The following is a 19,084-nucleotide window of genomic DNA, read 5'->3' on the forward strand; positions in this document are numbered from 1 at the left end:
AATGCTTAATTTGTAACTCCAGAGGTTTTCAACATCTTAACAGGGGATAATATCTAAAGCTAAAGAAATACCTATAGCTAGAGATTTAGATGAAACAATAAGCTTCTAAAGAAAATGTAAATTATCCAGCAGGTACTACCTGGTACTCCTGCAATCTCACAGCATAGATAATTGAACATAAGTACGAGATAAACTCTCTGTATAGACAGAATTCAGAGACATGTAGGGTGCTTTTCCCACATACCATCTGGGAGATTACAAATAAGACCTTGGTTAAGAGATAAGTCTTCCATGTGTCCTCTACATTATAACTACCATCCTTGACTATCATATCTCAAACCTAGTTGTGATCAATCAGTAATTTACCAGTTATGAACAGCTGGCTGTCAAAGGGACTAGGAGACCAAATGTCAGGAATGGGGTGAGAGATAAATTGGAGGTCAGAAGCATCAAATGGTGCTCAAAACTAGGAGAGTTAGAGAAAGAAAGGAAGAAATGTTTTGCCAATGATTCAGCTTGATTAATGGGAAATGTCCTTGGTTGTCTGGAACAAGAGACAAAAATGAGCTGGGATCAAAAATTCCAGAAAAGAAAATTCAGTGTTGGTTCTTAATTCTGTAAATGAATCTAAGAATGCTATTGGCAGCACTATAACTGGAGTAAAGCTTTTTTTGGAGAACAATCTGACAATCTGAGTTACAAAACTGATCAGATTCAATTACTCGATAATGCAGCTACAGCCAAAAGTTTTATTATGTAGTACTCCTTCTGTAGTTACTGCTCCCATTCCCAAACTTCTCACTCACATTTCCAGGTTGGAGCTCCTGGAAGATTAGTACCCTGAATTCAAGATATAATATGGACCAGTAGCCCTAAAACTATAGGTCATGATTCCTCCACTAGTTTACCTTCAGTAGTCAGTCAATAAACATTTATCAAGCACCTACTAGGTAAGAGCACTGTGCTAAGTGCAGAGGCTATTAAAAAACAAAACAAAAAGAAGACAAAAGCCAGTCTCTGTCCTCAAGAAACTCAGTCTAATGGAGGTGATAATAAGCAAATAATATATATAATAAAGTTATATATATAGAGAGGATAAGTAGGGACTAATTAGGAAAGAGAAGGCACTAGAATTAAGAGAGATTGGGAGAGGCTTTCTGAGGAAGATGAGATTTTAGTTAGAACTTGAAGGAAGGAGGGGAAGTCAGTAGGTAGAACAGAGGAAATAAAATATTCCAGGCATGGGAGAAAGTCAGAAAAAAATACTCAGAGCCAAGAGATAGAGTATCTAGTTTGTAGAATAGCAAGGAAGCCAGTGTAAAGTGAATAAAAAAGTATGTGTTGAGAAGAAATATGCAAGACAACTGGAAAGATGTAGGGAAAGAAAGAGGGGGATTTATCTTATTTTATTATTATTTTTTAACCCTTAACTTCTGTGCATTGGCTCCTAGGTGGAATAGTAGTAAAGGTGGGCAATGGGGGTCAAGTGACCTGCCCAGGGTCACCCAGCTCGAAGAGGGGGATTTTAGGTTATGAAAATTATTGAATGCCAAACAGAAGATTTTGTATTTGATCCTGAAGATGACAGATAGGGAGTCACTGAAAATTATTGAGTATAAGTGTGTGACATGGTTGGACGTATACTTTAGGAAAAAGTCAAAGGATAAAATTAGATCAAAACAAAGTATTTATTGAGATAACATTATCAGAACCATAGTTACAAAATATCCTCTTCATCATACTCTCCCAATAAGTTCATAGAGCATCAGTGGGAAGAGTGGGGATGCACATAGATTGCACAGCCTACAAATACAAGCTTAGCTATGTAAGAGGTCTCATCACTAGATGAGACCAGAAGCACCTGAAATAAATAAATATGTGAAAATCTTTTCAGTCCAGTGAGGCTCTTTTATGCTTTCTTGGTGAGAGTGATGGGGGTGGAAGAGGCGCAAAATAATGAGACAAAGAATCCTAAGAATCACACAGTTTTAAAAATATATACAAACATTAATTTAGTGGTTGATTCTATGAAACATTTAATTTTGACTATTTTTCCTCTTTTAAAAGTATACTATAAATAGTTCAGCTTTTGTTCTGTTGAATAGGGAAAGAACATAAATGACCAGAGCAGTATATATAGTGCTCTCAAAAAGGAAATTAGATTTTAGCAACTACCAACCCCAGAATTACTTTCATAATTCTATAAAACCTGTATTAAAATGTGACATGCAATTATTTAGGGTATTTTTGATGAAAAGGTGGGATAGAGATGGGCAGTTTTCAAATATGATTATTTATAGCAATCAACCAATTAAAGGCATGTTTTAAGCACCTACTATATGCCAGGTATTACCCTAGATTTGGGGTATAGAAAACAAAGATTAAGCTCTCACTATTTTTGAGTTAACACTAGAGCAGTGGTTCCCAAATTTTTTTGGCCTACCACACCCTTTCCAGAAAAAATATTACTTAGCCCCCTGGAAATTAATTTTTTTTTAAATTTTAAAACAATTTATAGGAAAGATAAATGCACCTGTGGCCATCACTGTTCCCCTGGATTGTTGCAGCACCCACCAGGGGGCAGTAGTGCCCACTTTGGGAATCACTGCACCAGGGTAACTTCCATTCTATCAGGAAAGAAAATGTATACATGCATATGCAAATTTAAGACAAATATGAAAGAAATATAGAGTAGTTTGAGGTAGAAGATTCTAGAAGCCACAGGAACAGGAAATTAATCAAATTATGGTCAAATGAGAACTATACTTAACCCCAAATCCTAGAGTGAATATTTGCTTATTACAAAAATATATTTGACCTCCTAGGAAAAAATATAGTTTAAAAGCTTTTTCAGTCATTTTCCAAGCATATATTCAGATACACAAAATTCCAGGTAGATGCCACCACAAATACAAATGGTCCAACATTCTTATGATTATCAATATTAAAAAAGACCTAAAATATATACAAGAATGAATATACTCACCAAAGATACTTCCACTGCATGGTGGGTCTCCTAAGCAAATTCCAAGTAGAAAAAGGATTCCCTATCCAGATTTTCCAGATGCTCTTGTTGTCTGATTTTTATCACACACCCTTCCTAAGGTAGGGTCTTATCAAGGCCATTCAAAAGAGAATGACCTAATAATGCCGAATGGGGAAAACTTAATTAGATAAAGAAAACATAATGCCCATTCCATGTTGTTTTCTTCAGTCATTTAGTTGTTTCTGACTTTTTGTGACCCCATATGAAGTTTTTCTGCCAAAAACAATACAGTGGTTTGTCATTTCTTTCACCACTGGATTAAGACCAACAGAAGTTAAGTGATTTGCCCAGGTTCAAACAGCTAGTGAGTCTTCGAGGCCAGATTTGAACATGGGCCTTCCTAACTCTAGGCCTGTTGCTCTTTTCAGTGCACCAACAAATTGCCTTTACTCATGCCACGCCACTCAGTGAAATTAGCCAGCCTCTAGAATTAGTCCATCAGTACATTTAATTTGCAGATAGGCAATGAGCTGGGGCCAGAATTTGATAAAGGGGACAGCTGATTAACATGTTAGAAACTGTATAGAGCTTTCAATGATCCAAAACTTTATCTTAATTCCAGAGCCCATTGTTTTAAAACCAATAATGTCCTGGTAATGGCATGAGGCTGAATGTTAGAGGAACCTACGATCTCATCATCATCAAATTTGCAGGTGATAGAAAGGGAATAGAAAGGTGAATGGTGTTGGGATGAGGCTAGTGTATGATGGTTTGTATACAAATAATGCAGAAAAAGACAGTGTTGTGGACATGTATGACTATAAAAGGAAGAATAATGATATCATTGCAAGAGAAATATTGGGATAACAGCCCAGGCATTGTATTTAAATCCACAAAATTTTAAAAGATTTAGATGGAGAACTTTGGAATATTTGGTTGTTGAACTAAAGAGGATTCATGGAAAGACATGGCTGACAAGTTCAAGAAAGAAAAGAGGTGAATGGAATGTGATGAACTCCAGTGGAAGGGCATCATTAACCAGTGAAAAAAGCAGCAGTGGAATTGGAATCAAAGCATATAGATTCAAAATCATTCTTTATTTCTACTTGTGTGACTCTGAGAAAGTCATTTAACCTCATGGGTCTCAGTTTCTTCAATTGTAAATTTAGGGGATATTGGACTAAATGGCCTTGATGTTTCTTTTAGCTCTAAATCTATATCCTCTGGTGACAAGTATATGCATTCTAATGAGATAAGGGGTGCAATGAAATAATTAGTGGTCAATTTGATGTTCTATTGTTAATTGGATTTTAATTATTAGAATATATTGTTCAGTTTATAGAATATTTTTTCTTTAATAGCAGATATTGATTTTTTATCTAGGCTTGCATCTACCAGAGAAATGGCATTTTTTTTTCTTTAGCCGGTGTTCTGGAACAGTGTCCTTTTCCTGCCAACCCATACTCCCTTCTGTCTCTTAAAAGGTCAGGTCTCTTAGAAACTAGAAACCAAGAATGAACAAAATACACCTTCAACAATAAGTAGAAAAAGTAATGACTGGAGAATTGTGGAAACTTAAAATTATGCCACCACTGATAGTAAGATGCATACACGCACATGCCATTGCCACTGCCACTGCCACCACCAAACACAAAACATCAACAACAATAAGAAACCTCTTTCTGGGAGGCTTTACAAAACCAACCCATGAACAAATGGACCACAAAAGCTGGAAAAGACAAGAGAGTTCATCTAGTCCAACCCCCCACCCCCATTTGACAAACGAAGAAACTGAGACCAAGAAAGGAAAAGCAATTTATTCAAAGACAAAGAGGCAGTCAATAGGAGAGTTAGACTTTGATCCCAGGTCTCCTGACTCTGAGTACAGGGTCTTTTTATTATTTCAGATTCCCCTGGAAATTTATTTGAGACTTGAATACCATATCCTGGTCAGACATTTCCTGAAGGCAGCCTTCATATCACTGTTCCTCAAACTATAAATGAAAGGGTTTAGCATGGGAGTCAGGACAGTGTACATAACTGTCATGATGCGTCCCATTGCCACTGAATAACTGGACAAAGGTCGAAAATAGACCCAAGTCAGTGTCCCATAGAATATAGCCACTACCGTTAGGTGTGATCCACAGGTAGAGAAGGCTTTCCTCTTACCGATGGCTGAAGGAACCTTGAGGATAGCTGAGATGATGTAGGCATAAGAGATGATGATAAAGGTCAGAGCCCCATTGATGATGACAACTCCTTCTGTTTGAATTACCAGAGTATTGATGTAGGTGCTGGAGCAAGAGATTTTCATCAGGGGATAGAGGTCACAGAAGAAGTGATGGATTTGGTTGTCAGCACAGAAGGACAATCTGGTCATGAGCAGAGTATGTAGCAGGGCATGGAGGTGGGACAGAGTAAAGCAAGAGACTGACATCTGAGCACACAGTCTCCTGGTCACTACCACAGGGTAGTGGAAAGGATGACAGATGGCAACATATCTATCATATGCCATCACTGCCAGAAGGAAATTTTCCATAGCAGCAAAGCTTATGAAGAAGTACACTTGAGTCAGGCAGCCAGTGTAGGAGATGGTCTTTGTATCTGAGAAGATGTTTAATAGCATGTTGGGGACAATAGTGGAGGTGAAGCCAATGTCAGCCAAGGACAAGTTGCTGAGGAGGAAATACATGGGGGTGTGGAGGTGAGTTGTGGAGATGGTCAGCACAATAATGACCAGGTTTCCAGACACATTAATAATGTACATGGAGAGGAAGAGAACAAAGAGAGGGATCTGCTCTTCAGACTGGGTGGAGATGCCTAGGAGAATGAAATAGGAAACACTGGTCCAATTGGTCCTTTCCATCTCCTGCATGGAGGGCAATAAAAAATATGGTAGCCACACACTCTTATAGTCAATGTCAGCTGTGTATATGGGGGTAGGGGGAACATTCCCTTTCCTTGACAGGTGGCTAGGAGAAACAATCAACCTGCCAACTCCAACTTTTCATGTCCATATTCAGTCAATCAATTTATTCAGTTGTAATTATTTGACATTTCCTATTCTAGGTACTACTGAAACAAAGATAAAAAAATGAAATGGCTCCTATCCTCAAGGAGTTTACATTCTAGTTGAGAGATAACAGGCACATATATGTTTGTAGAAATTATATACAAAATAAATATAAGGGAATTATACATGGAAAGACAGTAGCAACTGGGGGGGATCAGATTTGTGGAGAGAGACACATGAGCAGAATCTCAAAAGAAAAGGAGATTCTCTGATGCAGATAGTACAATGCAGGCTTTGGGGATAATAGCACAAATATACATAGTCTTTTTTTCTAGACCATTTATCCATTGTTTTTACTTCTATCTTCTAGATATGCTATTTCTTATAGCTTATTAAGTTTAGTCTAACTTAGCCTTAAGCACACAGGTCTATTGCTGAAAGGACAGCTAAAGTGGTGCCTTGACAGAGTTCAGGGCCTGGAATCAGGAAGACTCATCTTCCTGAGCTCAACTCTAGCCTCAGACACTTATTAGCTGCATGATACTGAGCAAATCACCTAACCCTGTTTTCTTCAGTTTATTTATCTGTAAAATGAGCTGGAGAAAGAAATAGCAAAGCACTCCAGAATCTTTGCCAAGAAAACCCTGAATGGGGACACTAAGATTTGGATATGATTTGAACAATGATAGAACTAAATGCTTAAGGAAGTAGACTAATATAATTGAAAGGTGTAGTGGAAAAGAACCCTGGACTTGGAATCAGTAGTCCTGAGTTCAAGTCCAGGCTCTGGTCCTTTCTATCTATATGGCCTTTGACAAGTCACTTAACCTCCCTGGACCTCAAGTTCCTTATCTGTAAAATAAGGGATAAGATTAGATGGTCTCTGAGGTCCCTTACAACTCAGAAACTCTGGAAAATGAGAATTGATGCAGTACCCATTAGACCAAGACACTTTTGCCCAAATGAGATAGAGGGGTGAAAGTGCAAACTATGACCCCAATCCCTGCCTTTAGGCTTATCTTACCTACTCGTAGACAAGAGAGCTGGCATCAGAATCAGGAAGACCTGGGCTCAAGTGCCACTTCTAATAAAGAGTGACTATGTGACCTTAGGCAAATTACCTAACTTTTTAGTTGTAGATTTTAAAATTAATACTCAATATCTCCAAAGTGTAATATTTATAAAGATTTATTAATATTTAATTAGAGAGCTAGAGAAAACAGGGAGCGCTCACCAAAACCCACTAGTGGAAGAGAAAGCAAGAGAGGCAGTCCCCAAAACTTAAATACAATCACGAATGCAGATAAACAAACAGGGAAAGAAGGAACCTCGGGACAAGGGGAGAATTTTGGGAGATGAAGTCCAAAGGATATAAAATTTCCACTTACACACAGTGTTCCCTCTGCCAAGACACCTCTCTAACACTACATATATAATTGCAGAGCAGTTGTTGATCTTAACTGGTGGAGGGAATTTCTTCACTAGGATTGCTCCATGAAGTCACAGCCAACATATTCAGTACAGAAAGTAAGGAATGAAGAGAGAAAGGGTGGGAGGAAGGGAGTGAGAAAAGAAGGAAGCAAAAAATGGACAGAAGGAATGAAGGAAGGAAAAAAGGAAGGAAGGAAGAGATAGAGAGAGGGAGGGAAGGAAGGCTGTTTAGATGATTCTGGCCAAATCTCTTCAGCTCCTTGGGCTTTAATTTCCTTATCCACAAAATGCAAAGTTTGGGCAGAAGGACTTCCAAAGTACCTTCCAGTACCAAATCCTGAGTTCCAGTGGTCTCCATGGTTCCCTCTTTCATAGAATCCTCACAAAACAGCTCATTCCACTTTGGGACAGCATTGTTAGGAAGTTTTTTTTGTTACATCAAGCCTTTATTTATTTGCCTCTTTGTTAATCCTATTATTTATGCTAATTATTCTTTTTGAGGGACAAGTCAAACAAATCTAACCCCTCTTCTACATGACTTGCAAATAGCTATCATAGCCCCTTAGTCTTCTTGCTTCTGGGCTTACCACTCAAGTTCCCTAAAATAATGCTTATATGGCATGAACTCAAGGCATTTTCTGGCCCTGGTTGCCATGCTCTGGATACATTCAAGCAGGGGTGGGCAACCTTTTTGGCCATGAGAGCCATAAATGCCACGTTTTTTAAAATGTAATTTCATGAGAGCCGTACAGTGCTCACAGTGCGCTCCTGTAACAGTGCCTGAAAAAAAATTGACTTTATGGCTCCTGCAGAAAGAGCCATATCTGGCCCTCAAAAGAGCCATATATGGCTCGAGAGCCATATGTTGCCGATCCCTGCATTCAAGTTTATTAATGACTACCTAAAATGTATTGTCCTGTCAGAGGCTAAATATTCTGCATGTGCTTTGTTCAGTGTAGAGTACAATAATAGCATCAGTACTCTTTTCTGTGGCCTAAAATATATTTATTTTCTTGTTTGTTATGTCATACATTTGAGTCGGGTTGAGCTTATGCAACACTAAAACACTCAGATATTTTACAAAGGCACTACTAGGCATATCTACCCTATTTTATATTTGAGGAATTGACTTTTTTAACCCAGGTGATAAAACTTTGCATTTATCACTATTACAATTCCTGTTACTCAATTTGGCCCAATTTTTAACCTATAAAAATCATTTTTTAATTCAAAATTTTTCAACTACTGTGTCAGATACCCTCCCAGCTTTTTGCCATCCATGATGATATAATTCAAACAATAACTATTTGATAAACATTAATAAATGTGGAGTTACGAGGATTCCCTAATCTAGTACTGGCTTATTTGTTCAAGCTTACCTCTCAGGGCTTCACAATATGAATCATTTATATATTTTTTTAAATTTTTTTAATTAAAAACATTTTTAATATTAAATAAAATCTTGCTTTTTCATCCCCTTCATTCCCTCCCCAGACAGTAAGAAAAGATGAAAAAAGAGAAGAAAAAAATCAAGTCAGCAACTAGCTGACCCTGATCAAGGAACAGAAATGATAGGCGATGCAGTGTCCCTCACCCATAGGACCCCACCTGGATCACCTGCCTTGGACAAGCTGGTGTCCTTATTGTCCCACGAACACACTCACTAGAATCTCTTCTCTATGAGAATTCCTTCAAGTTTACTCCACTTAGGGCACCCTCTCAAATGACCTTTTCCTTCCTAACTTAATCACCCAAATTGAAAATGATGCTGGTGCACATTTCATTAAACTCTATGTCAGATTCAGCTGAGAAGTCAGGCTTATTCTTGATGCAAACTGTATGCTACTGGGGGTTAGGTCAATTATTTCTACTTTTCCAACCACTACCCTTAGAATTCATTGATGCTATGAATTCACTTGAAGCAGTTACTTTGCTCCATGGGTCCAACTTGACTCTTATGCTACAAATCATAGCTAGCCATAATCTTGTGCCCTTTAGGATTGCCAACTTACTACTTTACAATTAAGTGAAGATTGATTTTTTTGAAAGTTCAGCTCTATTAGACTTGATTTCAACATGGTGACTGTGATAATGCTGATGGTTAATTATCAATTATATTCCCTTTCAGGATATCTCATTGGAATCCCCAAATCGAATGCCTGATGTTTGAAAACATAAATAAAGGCAGCTGGGTAGCTCAGTGGATTGAGAGCCAGGCCTAGAGACAGGAGGTCCTAGGTTCAAACCTGGCCTCAGCCACTTCCCAGCTGTGTGACCCTGGGCAAGTCACTTGACCCCCATTGCCCACCCTTACCAATCTTCCACCTATGAGACAATATACCGAAGTACAAGGGTTTAAAAAAAAACAACCCATAAATAAAATCCTAGAGTGGTGAGAAAAGGACCTTAAAAACCATCTAGTTTAATCTCCCATTCTGGGTGGGAATTTGCATCATAGCAAAATAGGTGCATAATCTTCTAGTATTATTGAATACTTCCAGGGATGAGGAGCTCACTGGCTAACCAGGCTTGTCGATAGTACTCTTTGTTGGAATTTTTAATACTTCTTATATCTTTTTTATACTGAATTGAAATCTGGAACCTATAATTCTGACACATTGATTCTGTTTCTAACCAATAAAGCTAAGCAGAAAAAAAGTCTACAGAATTCTTTGAAAAACAGCCTTAGATAAATGAATATGATTAAAACCTTAACTTTGGTATGGTGGTCTTGGGGCTACAGGTGAAAGGTTTAGTAAATTCTGGTATAGTCTTCTTTCATTTCTTGGTAATGAACCTAAATTGTGGCTCAAGGTGTGCTTTGTAGATTCTGGGCACTTCAGTGGAATTGGTGTGAGTATTGCTAGTACAGTAATGGGCAGGTAGTCCCTAGGCAGAGCAAATAGATCCAAAAAACAGGTGACAGTTTGGGATATCCTTTCTTCCCACATTTAGGAGATGGAAGCAATGGGGAAAGGAAACACGTTCCTTCTCTAGATTACATGTTGTTAGTATCACAGAGATTTAGGGGGAAAAGTCTAAAAAGGGAAAGACATAATTGTTGATTCACACAAGGACATCATCAAAAGAAAGACACCATGGTACAGTGAAAAGAGAGATAGCCTAGGAGTCAGGGGACCTGAATTCTAGCCCTAACTCTGCCCCTTCCTAGCTCTACCAATCAGTAATCATTCAGTATCTACTACTATGTGCTAAACTTTGTGCTATGTACTGAGGATAAGGAAGCTCTATGACCTTGAACAAGTCACTTCATCTTATTTCCTCACATATAAAATGGAGTTGCATTAATGATTTTATGAGCTCTCTTCCTGTTCTCATGTCCTCTGATAGTAAGGTACTTTTCTTCTCTGAATTTGAGTTTTTCTCTCAATAAAAATTAAGGGAATTGATAATGCACTTTTTTGTTTTGTTTTTTAAACCCTTAACTTCTGTGTATTGACTTATAGGTGGAAGAGTGGTAAGGGTAGGCAATGGGGGTCAAGTGACTTGCCCAGGGTCACACAGCTGGGAAGTGTCTGAGGCCGGATTTGAACCTAGGACCTGATAATGCACTTTTAAAAACTAATGTGCTCTGGGGCTCAGTTGCCTCCCTCTTTTATTCTTAGTTTCCTCATCTGTAAAATGAAGGCATCAAACCGGGTGTAATGTTTTTCATTGCCTTTTTGCTTTTACTTTTCCTGAGCCAAAACAATAAATAAAACATTGATTTCATTTTAATTCTTGGTTCTTTTCTATTTATAGAGGCATCATGTGCAGTTTATAGGAACATTACATAGATAAGTGAAATATGAAATGAATTTCTTTGAAATTCATATTTGTGTCATAGTTCACTCTTGTGTAAAGATGGAAGGGGGTAGAGATGAGGAGAAAACAAGGGAAAAAAGCTCCAGTGACTAAATTTAGGCCACTGAATGATTTGTAATAGTTTCTAAAGTTTTTCAATTAAGCAGTTAGGTTATGCAATGGATGCAGTGTTTGGCTTAGAGTCAGGAAGATATGAGCTCAAATCCTACCTCAGACAGTTACTAGCCTGTTTCTTCATCTGTAATCCCTTCTAGCTCTAAATCTATGATCCTATCAATATTACCAATAATTTCTCATTGTTGATGCTTCATCTACTTTAGGGTCCAACACCCTGGCTTCAAATCTTACCTCTGCCATTTACTGCCTTTGTGGTAGATGGCTGGATAGATAGATAGATAGGTAGATAGATAGATATGGGATAAATTGGAGATAATCACTATGAGAAGGCACTGTCATTATGGGGGACTGGGAAAGACTTCTTGCAAAAAGCAGAATTATAATTGAGTCTTGCTGAATGCTTAAAGTTTACAAAGCAACATATATATGCATGCATTTATACACACACATAGATTCTTATTTTAGTGTTCATAGCAAATCTGTGAGGTATGTATTGTATTAAGGGTATCATCATCCCCACTTTTGCAGAAAGGAAATTGAAGGCATCAGTAAAAAAGTGAAGAGATATAGAAATCTCCCAGGGCTTGTATTCAAATTTTCCTCCTTTCCTTTTAAAGTTTATCTATGGAATTTACTGTATCCCTTACTTATTTCCTACAGAAGTTTTCTTATGGTCGCATAGTAAGTGTCAGAGGTAGAATTTGAAAAGAATCTCCTCACTCCAGATCCACAATCCTTTCCACAATGACTGTAACTTTTCAGCATAAGAACATGTTGGATAAGTATGAGATTATCGTGAAACCAGCCTCAGAACTGGAACTCTTCTGTCTGACACCAGGTTACCACCTGGCCTTATTCACACACTATTTCTAAAAAACAAGGGAAACTGAGTTGCTTCTTCTTCTTCCACAGACACTCACACACACACGCATGCTGAGGGTTGCTGAAGTCTTATTGAAGTGTCCTAAAATATCCTCTGAACCACGCTTTGTGATGGGTCAAGAACAAGAGGGTTAAGAAAATGCTGGGAAATAATTAGAAATAGGAAAAGACTTCTTATGAGTTATGATTTCTTAGACTCTGAACAGTCTTTCCAATGCCTCAGGCTAACTTTGTACTGGATTTGTATTCGATAATGCCACCATTAGTTCTGTTTAGTTTTGGTTTATTCTTTGGTTAAATAGTGATATTTTGTTCTAGTAATTACACAATTTCTGATTTGGAAGGGACCTCAGAGGCCAGCAACCTTACTTATATCACAAATCTCCTCCCCAATACCCTTTCCATAGGCTTTGGGATCCAAACAATGAGTTTGGGGTATACATCTTAACTGGAGCAATGATGAAAATGATATCTGGGCAGTGATGGTGACAGTGGGGAGGATAAGGGCAATGGGTATGAAAGGTATGATAGTGAGGACAGTGATGCTGATGGTAATAGTGTATTCTGGAGCTGCAACCTTTACTTGAAGATTTCCAGAGACAGAGAACTCATTATCGCCCAAGACAATCTGGCTCAACTTTGAAGAGTTCACATTGTTCTGAAGTTCTTTCTAATACTGTGCTGAAATTCTCTCTTTAGTATGAATGAGCAGGCATTCTTAAAACAGGATCATATAAGGAATATGGTCTAGAGAATGAGATGGGGAGATTTTCCTGGGAAAAGTTACTCTCTTAAGGTCATAGTGAAAATCAGGGTAGGGTTAAGGCTGAGGTCACATATCAGATATTCTGGAACAGTGGTAGAGCAGTTATTGAAATGTTGGTTACTCACCCCACTCTGAATTTCCTGCTGGGCTGAGTTAGATTCCATTTTGTCGATATTCAGATACCTAACATCATTCTGTGATGAGAAGTACACCAATAAAGGTCAGAAATATGCAGCAAAGCAATCTGCTTCTGTAAAAAAGGAAAACATTATATCTAGAGGAAGAATTAAGTGGAAATTATTATGGAATGAATGACATTCCAAAGGAGCTATCCTCTCTCTGGAAGAGACTGCTCTGCAGTGTTAGAAGCTGAGGTTTTATCAGTCATTCCCATTATCTTCTCCAATAAAGCCTCAAATAAATCTTTGTCCAGACTTCCAGCTACTCCACCAGAACAGCTGTTTTTACTGACATCATTCATTACCTTGGCAGCTTTTGGTGGTATCCTAAGAAGGAGTGGCTACACAGTGGGCATCAAGAACTCAGCATTAACAATGAGTCCCTTGGGGTAATCATCCTTAACTTAGTCTTTGATAAGAAAATAGAGATGGCCTATTTTTCACAGCTGGCTCTTTGATTTCTTGAATACCACCAGGGACTTGTAAGAATGTTCCTGAGTCCAAGACTTTGGAGACATAGACATAATCTCCTCCTCATTATCTCTCGTGCCACTCCTTGGAGTGAGATATTAGCAACCACATTCCCAAACCAATAATCTTGAGGTGAAGTGTCCAACAGGCAGGGCTCCACACTCTGGCAGTTGAACTTTTTAAAATGTAACTGGGAAAATGTAATTGGAAAATATTTAACAAAATAAATCAACAGATACAGTTAATATGTGGTTATATCTGCCCAAAGGGAGCCTTATGTGAAGTTAATTGTCTTCCTTTCCATTTGACACCACTCTTCTAGAAGACAACAAAACTTATTTTCTATAGATATGTTATAGAATATGGCTTAGACTCTTTCTAGGGTGAAATCAATGAGATTGACAGACTGAGTACAGCTATGTGCAACCAGGGTCAGAAGTCAGATTTAAAAGTCCCTCTGCCCTGAAGGTTTTTACATATTTCCCAATATCCAGTGTTCTCAGACCACAACCTTTCCTTTCTGCACTCAAAAGAAGCTTTGTTCTGAAAAGTTATTTTATTTAAAAATTTTTTGAGTTTCTAGATTGCTCAGTGGATAGAGAAAAGAGAGAAAAGAGCACAGTACAGAGCTTTAGGGGATACTCACAATTAGTAGTCATGACAGAGACGAAGATCTACCAAGAAACACAGAAAAGAAATAGTCAGATAGGTAGGAGGAGCACCAAGAGAAAGCAGTCATGAAAGCCTAGCAAAGAGAGGATCAGAATAGCTGATCAAAGTATGCTTTGAAGTAATAGTAGTGTTGGGTATATGTAGTGGGAAATGGAAATACAAAGAGATTAAATCGATGTTTCATATACTTCGAATGTCAGGCTAAATTGTTTGGACTTTGACGATGTTAATAACAGATGAGGCTTAAGTTAGGATTATTTGCATCCAAACGGGGGGGGGTAGGGAGGGAGGGGAGATTCTTTAAGCCAAAGGTAGAGGTCTCTAATGGGGAGTATGAGGCAATAGCAAGCTGATGAAAGATATTTAGGGAAAGCAGCTGGGTCTTCCTGGCAATCCTCGAATCCCATAATTTATATATCTGTCAGACAGTATTATAGGCACAGACAGGAAATTTAGAGTCATGATGTTAAATCAAATCAAGGCTTGACTTGATTTGATGATGTGAGAGGAGATCCTCCCACAACATCTGGAGCTTATAAACAAATCCCTGACTCAGGGAGTAAGTTGGCTGTGTATCTTTCATCTCTATTCCACTATCTCTGACTGTCATGGAGAGAGACAGACAGACTGAGAGATCATTGGCAAAAGGTCAGCTGGAGCAGTGGTCAGGAGACATGACATCCAAATTGAAAAAAAAAAAGATTTCCAAATTGGAAAAAGATTGGTAATACACCAAGATTCAAAGACAAACACTCTGATTATAAATTCCTGAAAAGAAAAATTAATTTTGGTAAGACTATAGTGAAACAAATATGTTTTATCATGTTAATGTGATTGCAAATTTCTCTGATTTTTTTGATCTTGTAATATGCAATGAGTTATAAACAGTTTTATAACTCGTATTCCAGCAAACTTATTACTAAGGATATTACCCAAGGATGCTATTAATAGGGAAAAATATCAATCTCTTCAAAAATATTCATAGCAGTTTCATCTGAAATAGAAAAAAGTGGGAAATAGTCTATATTTATGATGATTGACAAATGGCTAAATAAATTGCAGCATAGTGAAGCAGAATTTTTTATGCTATAGCAAATAAGAAACATGAAAACTATTAAAATATCTAGGCATTTAATGGAGAAAAATAGAATTAAAACAACATATACTAGACATGACACACATACACACATTTTAATAGCACCAATGTTTACATGAAGGCAAAAAAGTAATAAGGAGGTGTAGTAAAATATTATTCTTAGTTACTGTGTTGCTAAAATTATAATAAAGAGGCAGCTAGATGGTATGTGCATTAGGTGTTGAACTTGAGTCAAGAAAACCTGAGTTCCAATCCAGTTTCAAACACTTACCAGCTATGGGATCCTGGGTGAATCATTTAATCCCTCAGCTTCTGTTTATTCATCTATAAAATGTAGATAATAAAAGCACCTCCCTTATAAAGTTATGGTGAGATAATGTATGTAAACCATTTTTAAATCTTAAAGCATGGTGAAAAAAATTAACTATTAGAATTAATAGGTTTTTCTTTTATGTCTCTTTTTAGGACCAAAAAAATAAAATAATTCATATTTTTGGTTGTTTTGTGTAAGATCTCTGCCCCACTCAAAATCTTTAGGACCAAGTGATGAGGTAGGTAATTTTAAAAGATAAATTGAACTAAATGTGAATTTAGAATGACTTGAAGAAAGAAGCATTGATGGCAACTATATGCATTATTATTCTCTGGATCTTTGGATAGGCCTGTAAGGCTCAATCTTATCCCTTCAAATTAAATAAGTGCATTTGAAAAACACTGAGGCTCAAAGAGCAGAAAGAGTGACTATCTAGATGAGACCTCCATGCTAGGTATAATAGAACCCCAATTGCCTTAGCAATGGAAGTGCTCTGAGCTCATGAGTTACCCTAACAGAGTGAATGAATACTGTCACTGGGACATTTTAATGTAAGTCAAAAGTCTGAGTAAATGCTTTACCAGCTTCCTATGGAAGCCTCTAAAGGGGTGGTTGACTAGTCTGAAAAGGATCATAATGGGTTGCAGGGGAATAATTTTGTGTGCCTTGGTGTTTTTTATTTTGTTGATTTCTAAAAATTTTATTTAGAAATTTGTATTAAAATTTTAAATGTGATTAAAATTTTGCATAATATGTTAAGGTAAAAGTGAATCAGTGATACAGCCAGAGATAGAGTTTTCCTGATATTGACAGATGGGAGGGAATGACATTTGATCAACCATTTCTTATTACTACTGAATAGTTTTAGGTATGAATTACAGTGTTCTCTGTCTCCAACATGTGGAATATTTAATTTTTTAGTATTGATTTAAAATGTCTTTAGAAAAAAATATTGATTAATTCTTCACGTTTTTTCCCCTATTTCATTGTTTTTGAGATATCACTTTTTAACAAAATTGTTGCATTTAATTGTGCCTCTAATTGTTTGCTAACACTATATAGTCTTGTCTGTTTTTTTATAGGGTTGTGTACTTAAATACTGATACATGGGATATTGCTCTGCACCCTGCGATTTTGATTTAAACTAAATGAAACAGAAGGATATTATAAGTCTTTGGCGCATTGGTGTGAGACATTAGAATTGAATCGCTATTATTGACTTGATGCTAGACCTGCTTCCTGAAACTGAGAAGAAAGGAATCATGAATGCCTTTCAATGAATAATGAATTAATGGAGAAAGTGAAAAACTTATAAATATTACATCAATGAGAAGAGAGCGCTACCTATGTTTTGTTTGGCATATTGCAGCACCTCTAGAGAAATAAAATTCAAGAAATAAAAATCTTGAAACTGATCTCTAGATATTCCACCCGTTCTACCACTGAAGAAAAGTTAGAAATAAGTCTTGAGATTTTCTTATAAAGTCAAGATTGTTTAAAGATACCATAAGATGCATATATAGGAGAAAGATCACATCTGGAACTGAAGAATAAGCTGGACGCAAGCCAGTACAACGACTCTATTATGCCAAATTACAAACCTTCTCAGGGATGCCACTATACCCATCTGAAAAGGAAGAGTTCAAATCCTTCAAACGCAAAGTAATGAAAATATGACATAAATGGTAAGTGAATGATAGGAAGAAATTACCTAGTCTAATGGAATGTCGCAAGAAAGTAACATTGGATCTGATGCATAGTCTGAAATCAGAGGCTCCTAATATCACAGTGCTGGAATGCTTGCAAAGACTAGAAGAGCAATTCAGCAGAGTAGAAAATCTGCACAGAGCTAATGATGAGTTCCTCAGGACTTTTCAGCATAAAAAGAGAGATTCTCCAAAGTGTATTTCACATGGATGCTTTAACAGTTGTCAAGGAAGCAGTGAGGCCAGAAGTAGACACTGTTATGTTACTTCAAGTTGATGCTTGATTGATATATCAATGGACAGCCATTTAAATAAAGGAATCTGGTTGAATTTGAAAGCATAAAATAGATAAAATATAAAAAGCTGCAAGAGACAAGCAGTTATTTGAGAAAAAGATGGATTTATATACAAGTCTGTGAAAAAAAAACCACCCTGTCTCCAAAGCATCTTTTTCACATATCAGGTATGAAATCAAGATAAGGTATTATTCTGATTCAGCCTTACTTGAAAGCAGAAGCTCAGTCTGCTGAGCCATGAAAAAGGTCTCAGAACTGCTACTCCTGGAAAGACATAGGATTTCAAGACCAGATGTTGAAATATTCTAATGGATGGGGTCAATGAGAAAGGGTAAGATACTACAGGACTAAAAGACAAGCAACTAACTTTTTTTATACTAAAAGGCAGGGCAGAGATTAGATGCTCCAAATTTTAGCAGAGGACAGCTGAAGAGAAAGAGCTACTATATCTATTAGAAGTTTGGACTGTATGGCTATATGCACACTGTGTAAAATCAAGAGGGGAATGAGGCCACAGTTTATCAGAAGTTGTACAAGACCAGACTGGGCCTTAACTACTTTCTAATACACTTTTAAGATAAGGAATGGGGACCCAAAGTCCAAAGAAAAAGGAAGAAGAGGAGGAGGAAATGCCGGAAAGGGAGAAGGATCATTTATTAAGCACTTAGTATAATGTGATAAGTATTAGGAACAGAATTCAAGATAAGACATAAAAGGATTCTTAAAAAATGGTAGTGAGAGTAGGAGGTATGAAGGAAAATGGAGGAAGGAGGAGTATGATGAAGATAAGATAGAAAAGAATGAAATCATGGCTAGACTTGGCTCTTCCTTAAAAGTGAGATTCTGGAAGAAAATGACTAGTCAGAAGAATTTGCAAGGGTGGAGTGTGTTTCCAATGTGAGAAAGCCAGGGATGGAGCAAACTTCTAAGATGAGAAAGCTGCTGTGGCATGTGGAGAAATTCCAAAGTCCCTAATGGAGTCCAGAAAAGAATGAAGACATGGATTTTTTCCATGGTTACATGATTCATGACTTTCCCCACCCCTCTTTCCTCCCCCCTCTCAGAGCTGCCAAGCAATTCCACTGGGTTGTACATGTATCATTGTTCAAAATCTATTTACATACTATTCATATTTGCAATAGAGTGATCTTTTAATGCCAATACATTACTCATATCCCCATTGAACCTCATGATTGACCATATGTTTTTCTTCTGCATTTCTACTCTCACAGTTCTTTCTCTGGATATGGATAGCGTTCCTTTTCATAAGTTCCTCTGGATTGTCCTGGATCATTGTATTGCTATTAGTAGAAAAGTCTATTAACATTCGA

The 19,084-nt window shown here is 37.3% G+C and overlaps 1 protein-coding gene across 1 annotated transcript; it reads right to left on the reverse strand.

The window, feature by feature from the left end:
- Positions 1-4,907: 4,907 nt before the first annotated feature.
- LOC123233699 (olfactory receptor 1Q1-like) lies at positions 4,908-5,852 on the reverse strand. The gene has a single exon (XM_044659757.1). It carries the CDS (start codon positions 5,850-5,852, stop codon positions 4,908-4,910), a length of 945 nt encoding a protein of 314 aa, XP_044515692.1.
- Positions 5,853-19,084: the final 13,232 nt, after the last annotated feature.

Source organism: Gracilinanus agilis, chromosome 2, assembly GCF_016433145.1.
Source record: "Gracilinanus agilis isolate LMUSP501 chromosome 2, AgileGrace, whole genome shotgun sequence".
In the NCBI taxonomy this organism is placed as follows: domain Eukaryota; kingdom Metazoa; phylum Chordata; class Mammalia; order Didelphimorphia; family Didelphidae; genus Gracilinanus; species Gracilinanus agilis.

Bases quoted from the DNA above. Each gene is read 5' to 3' on its own strand.
- LOC123233699 (XM_044659757.1), bottom strand. From the start codon at position 5,852: ATGGAAAGGACCAATTGGACCAGTGTTTCCTATTTCATTCTCCTAGGC.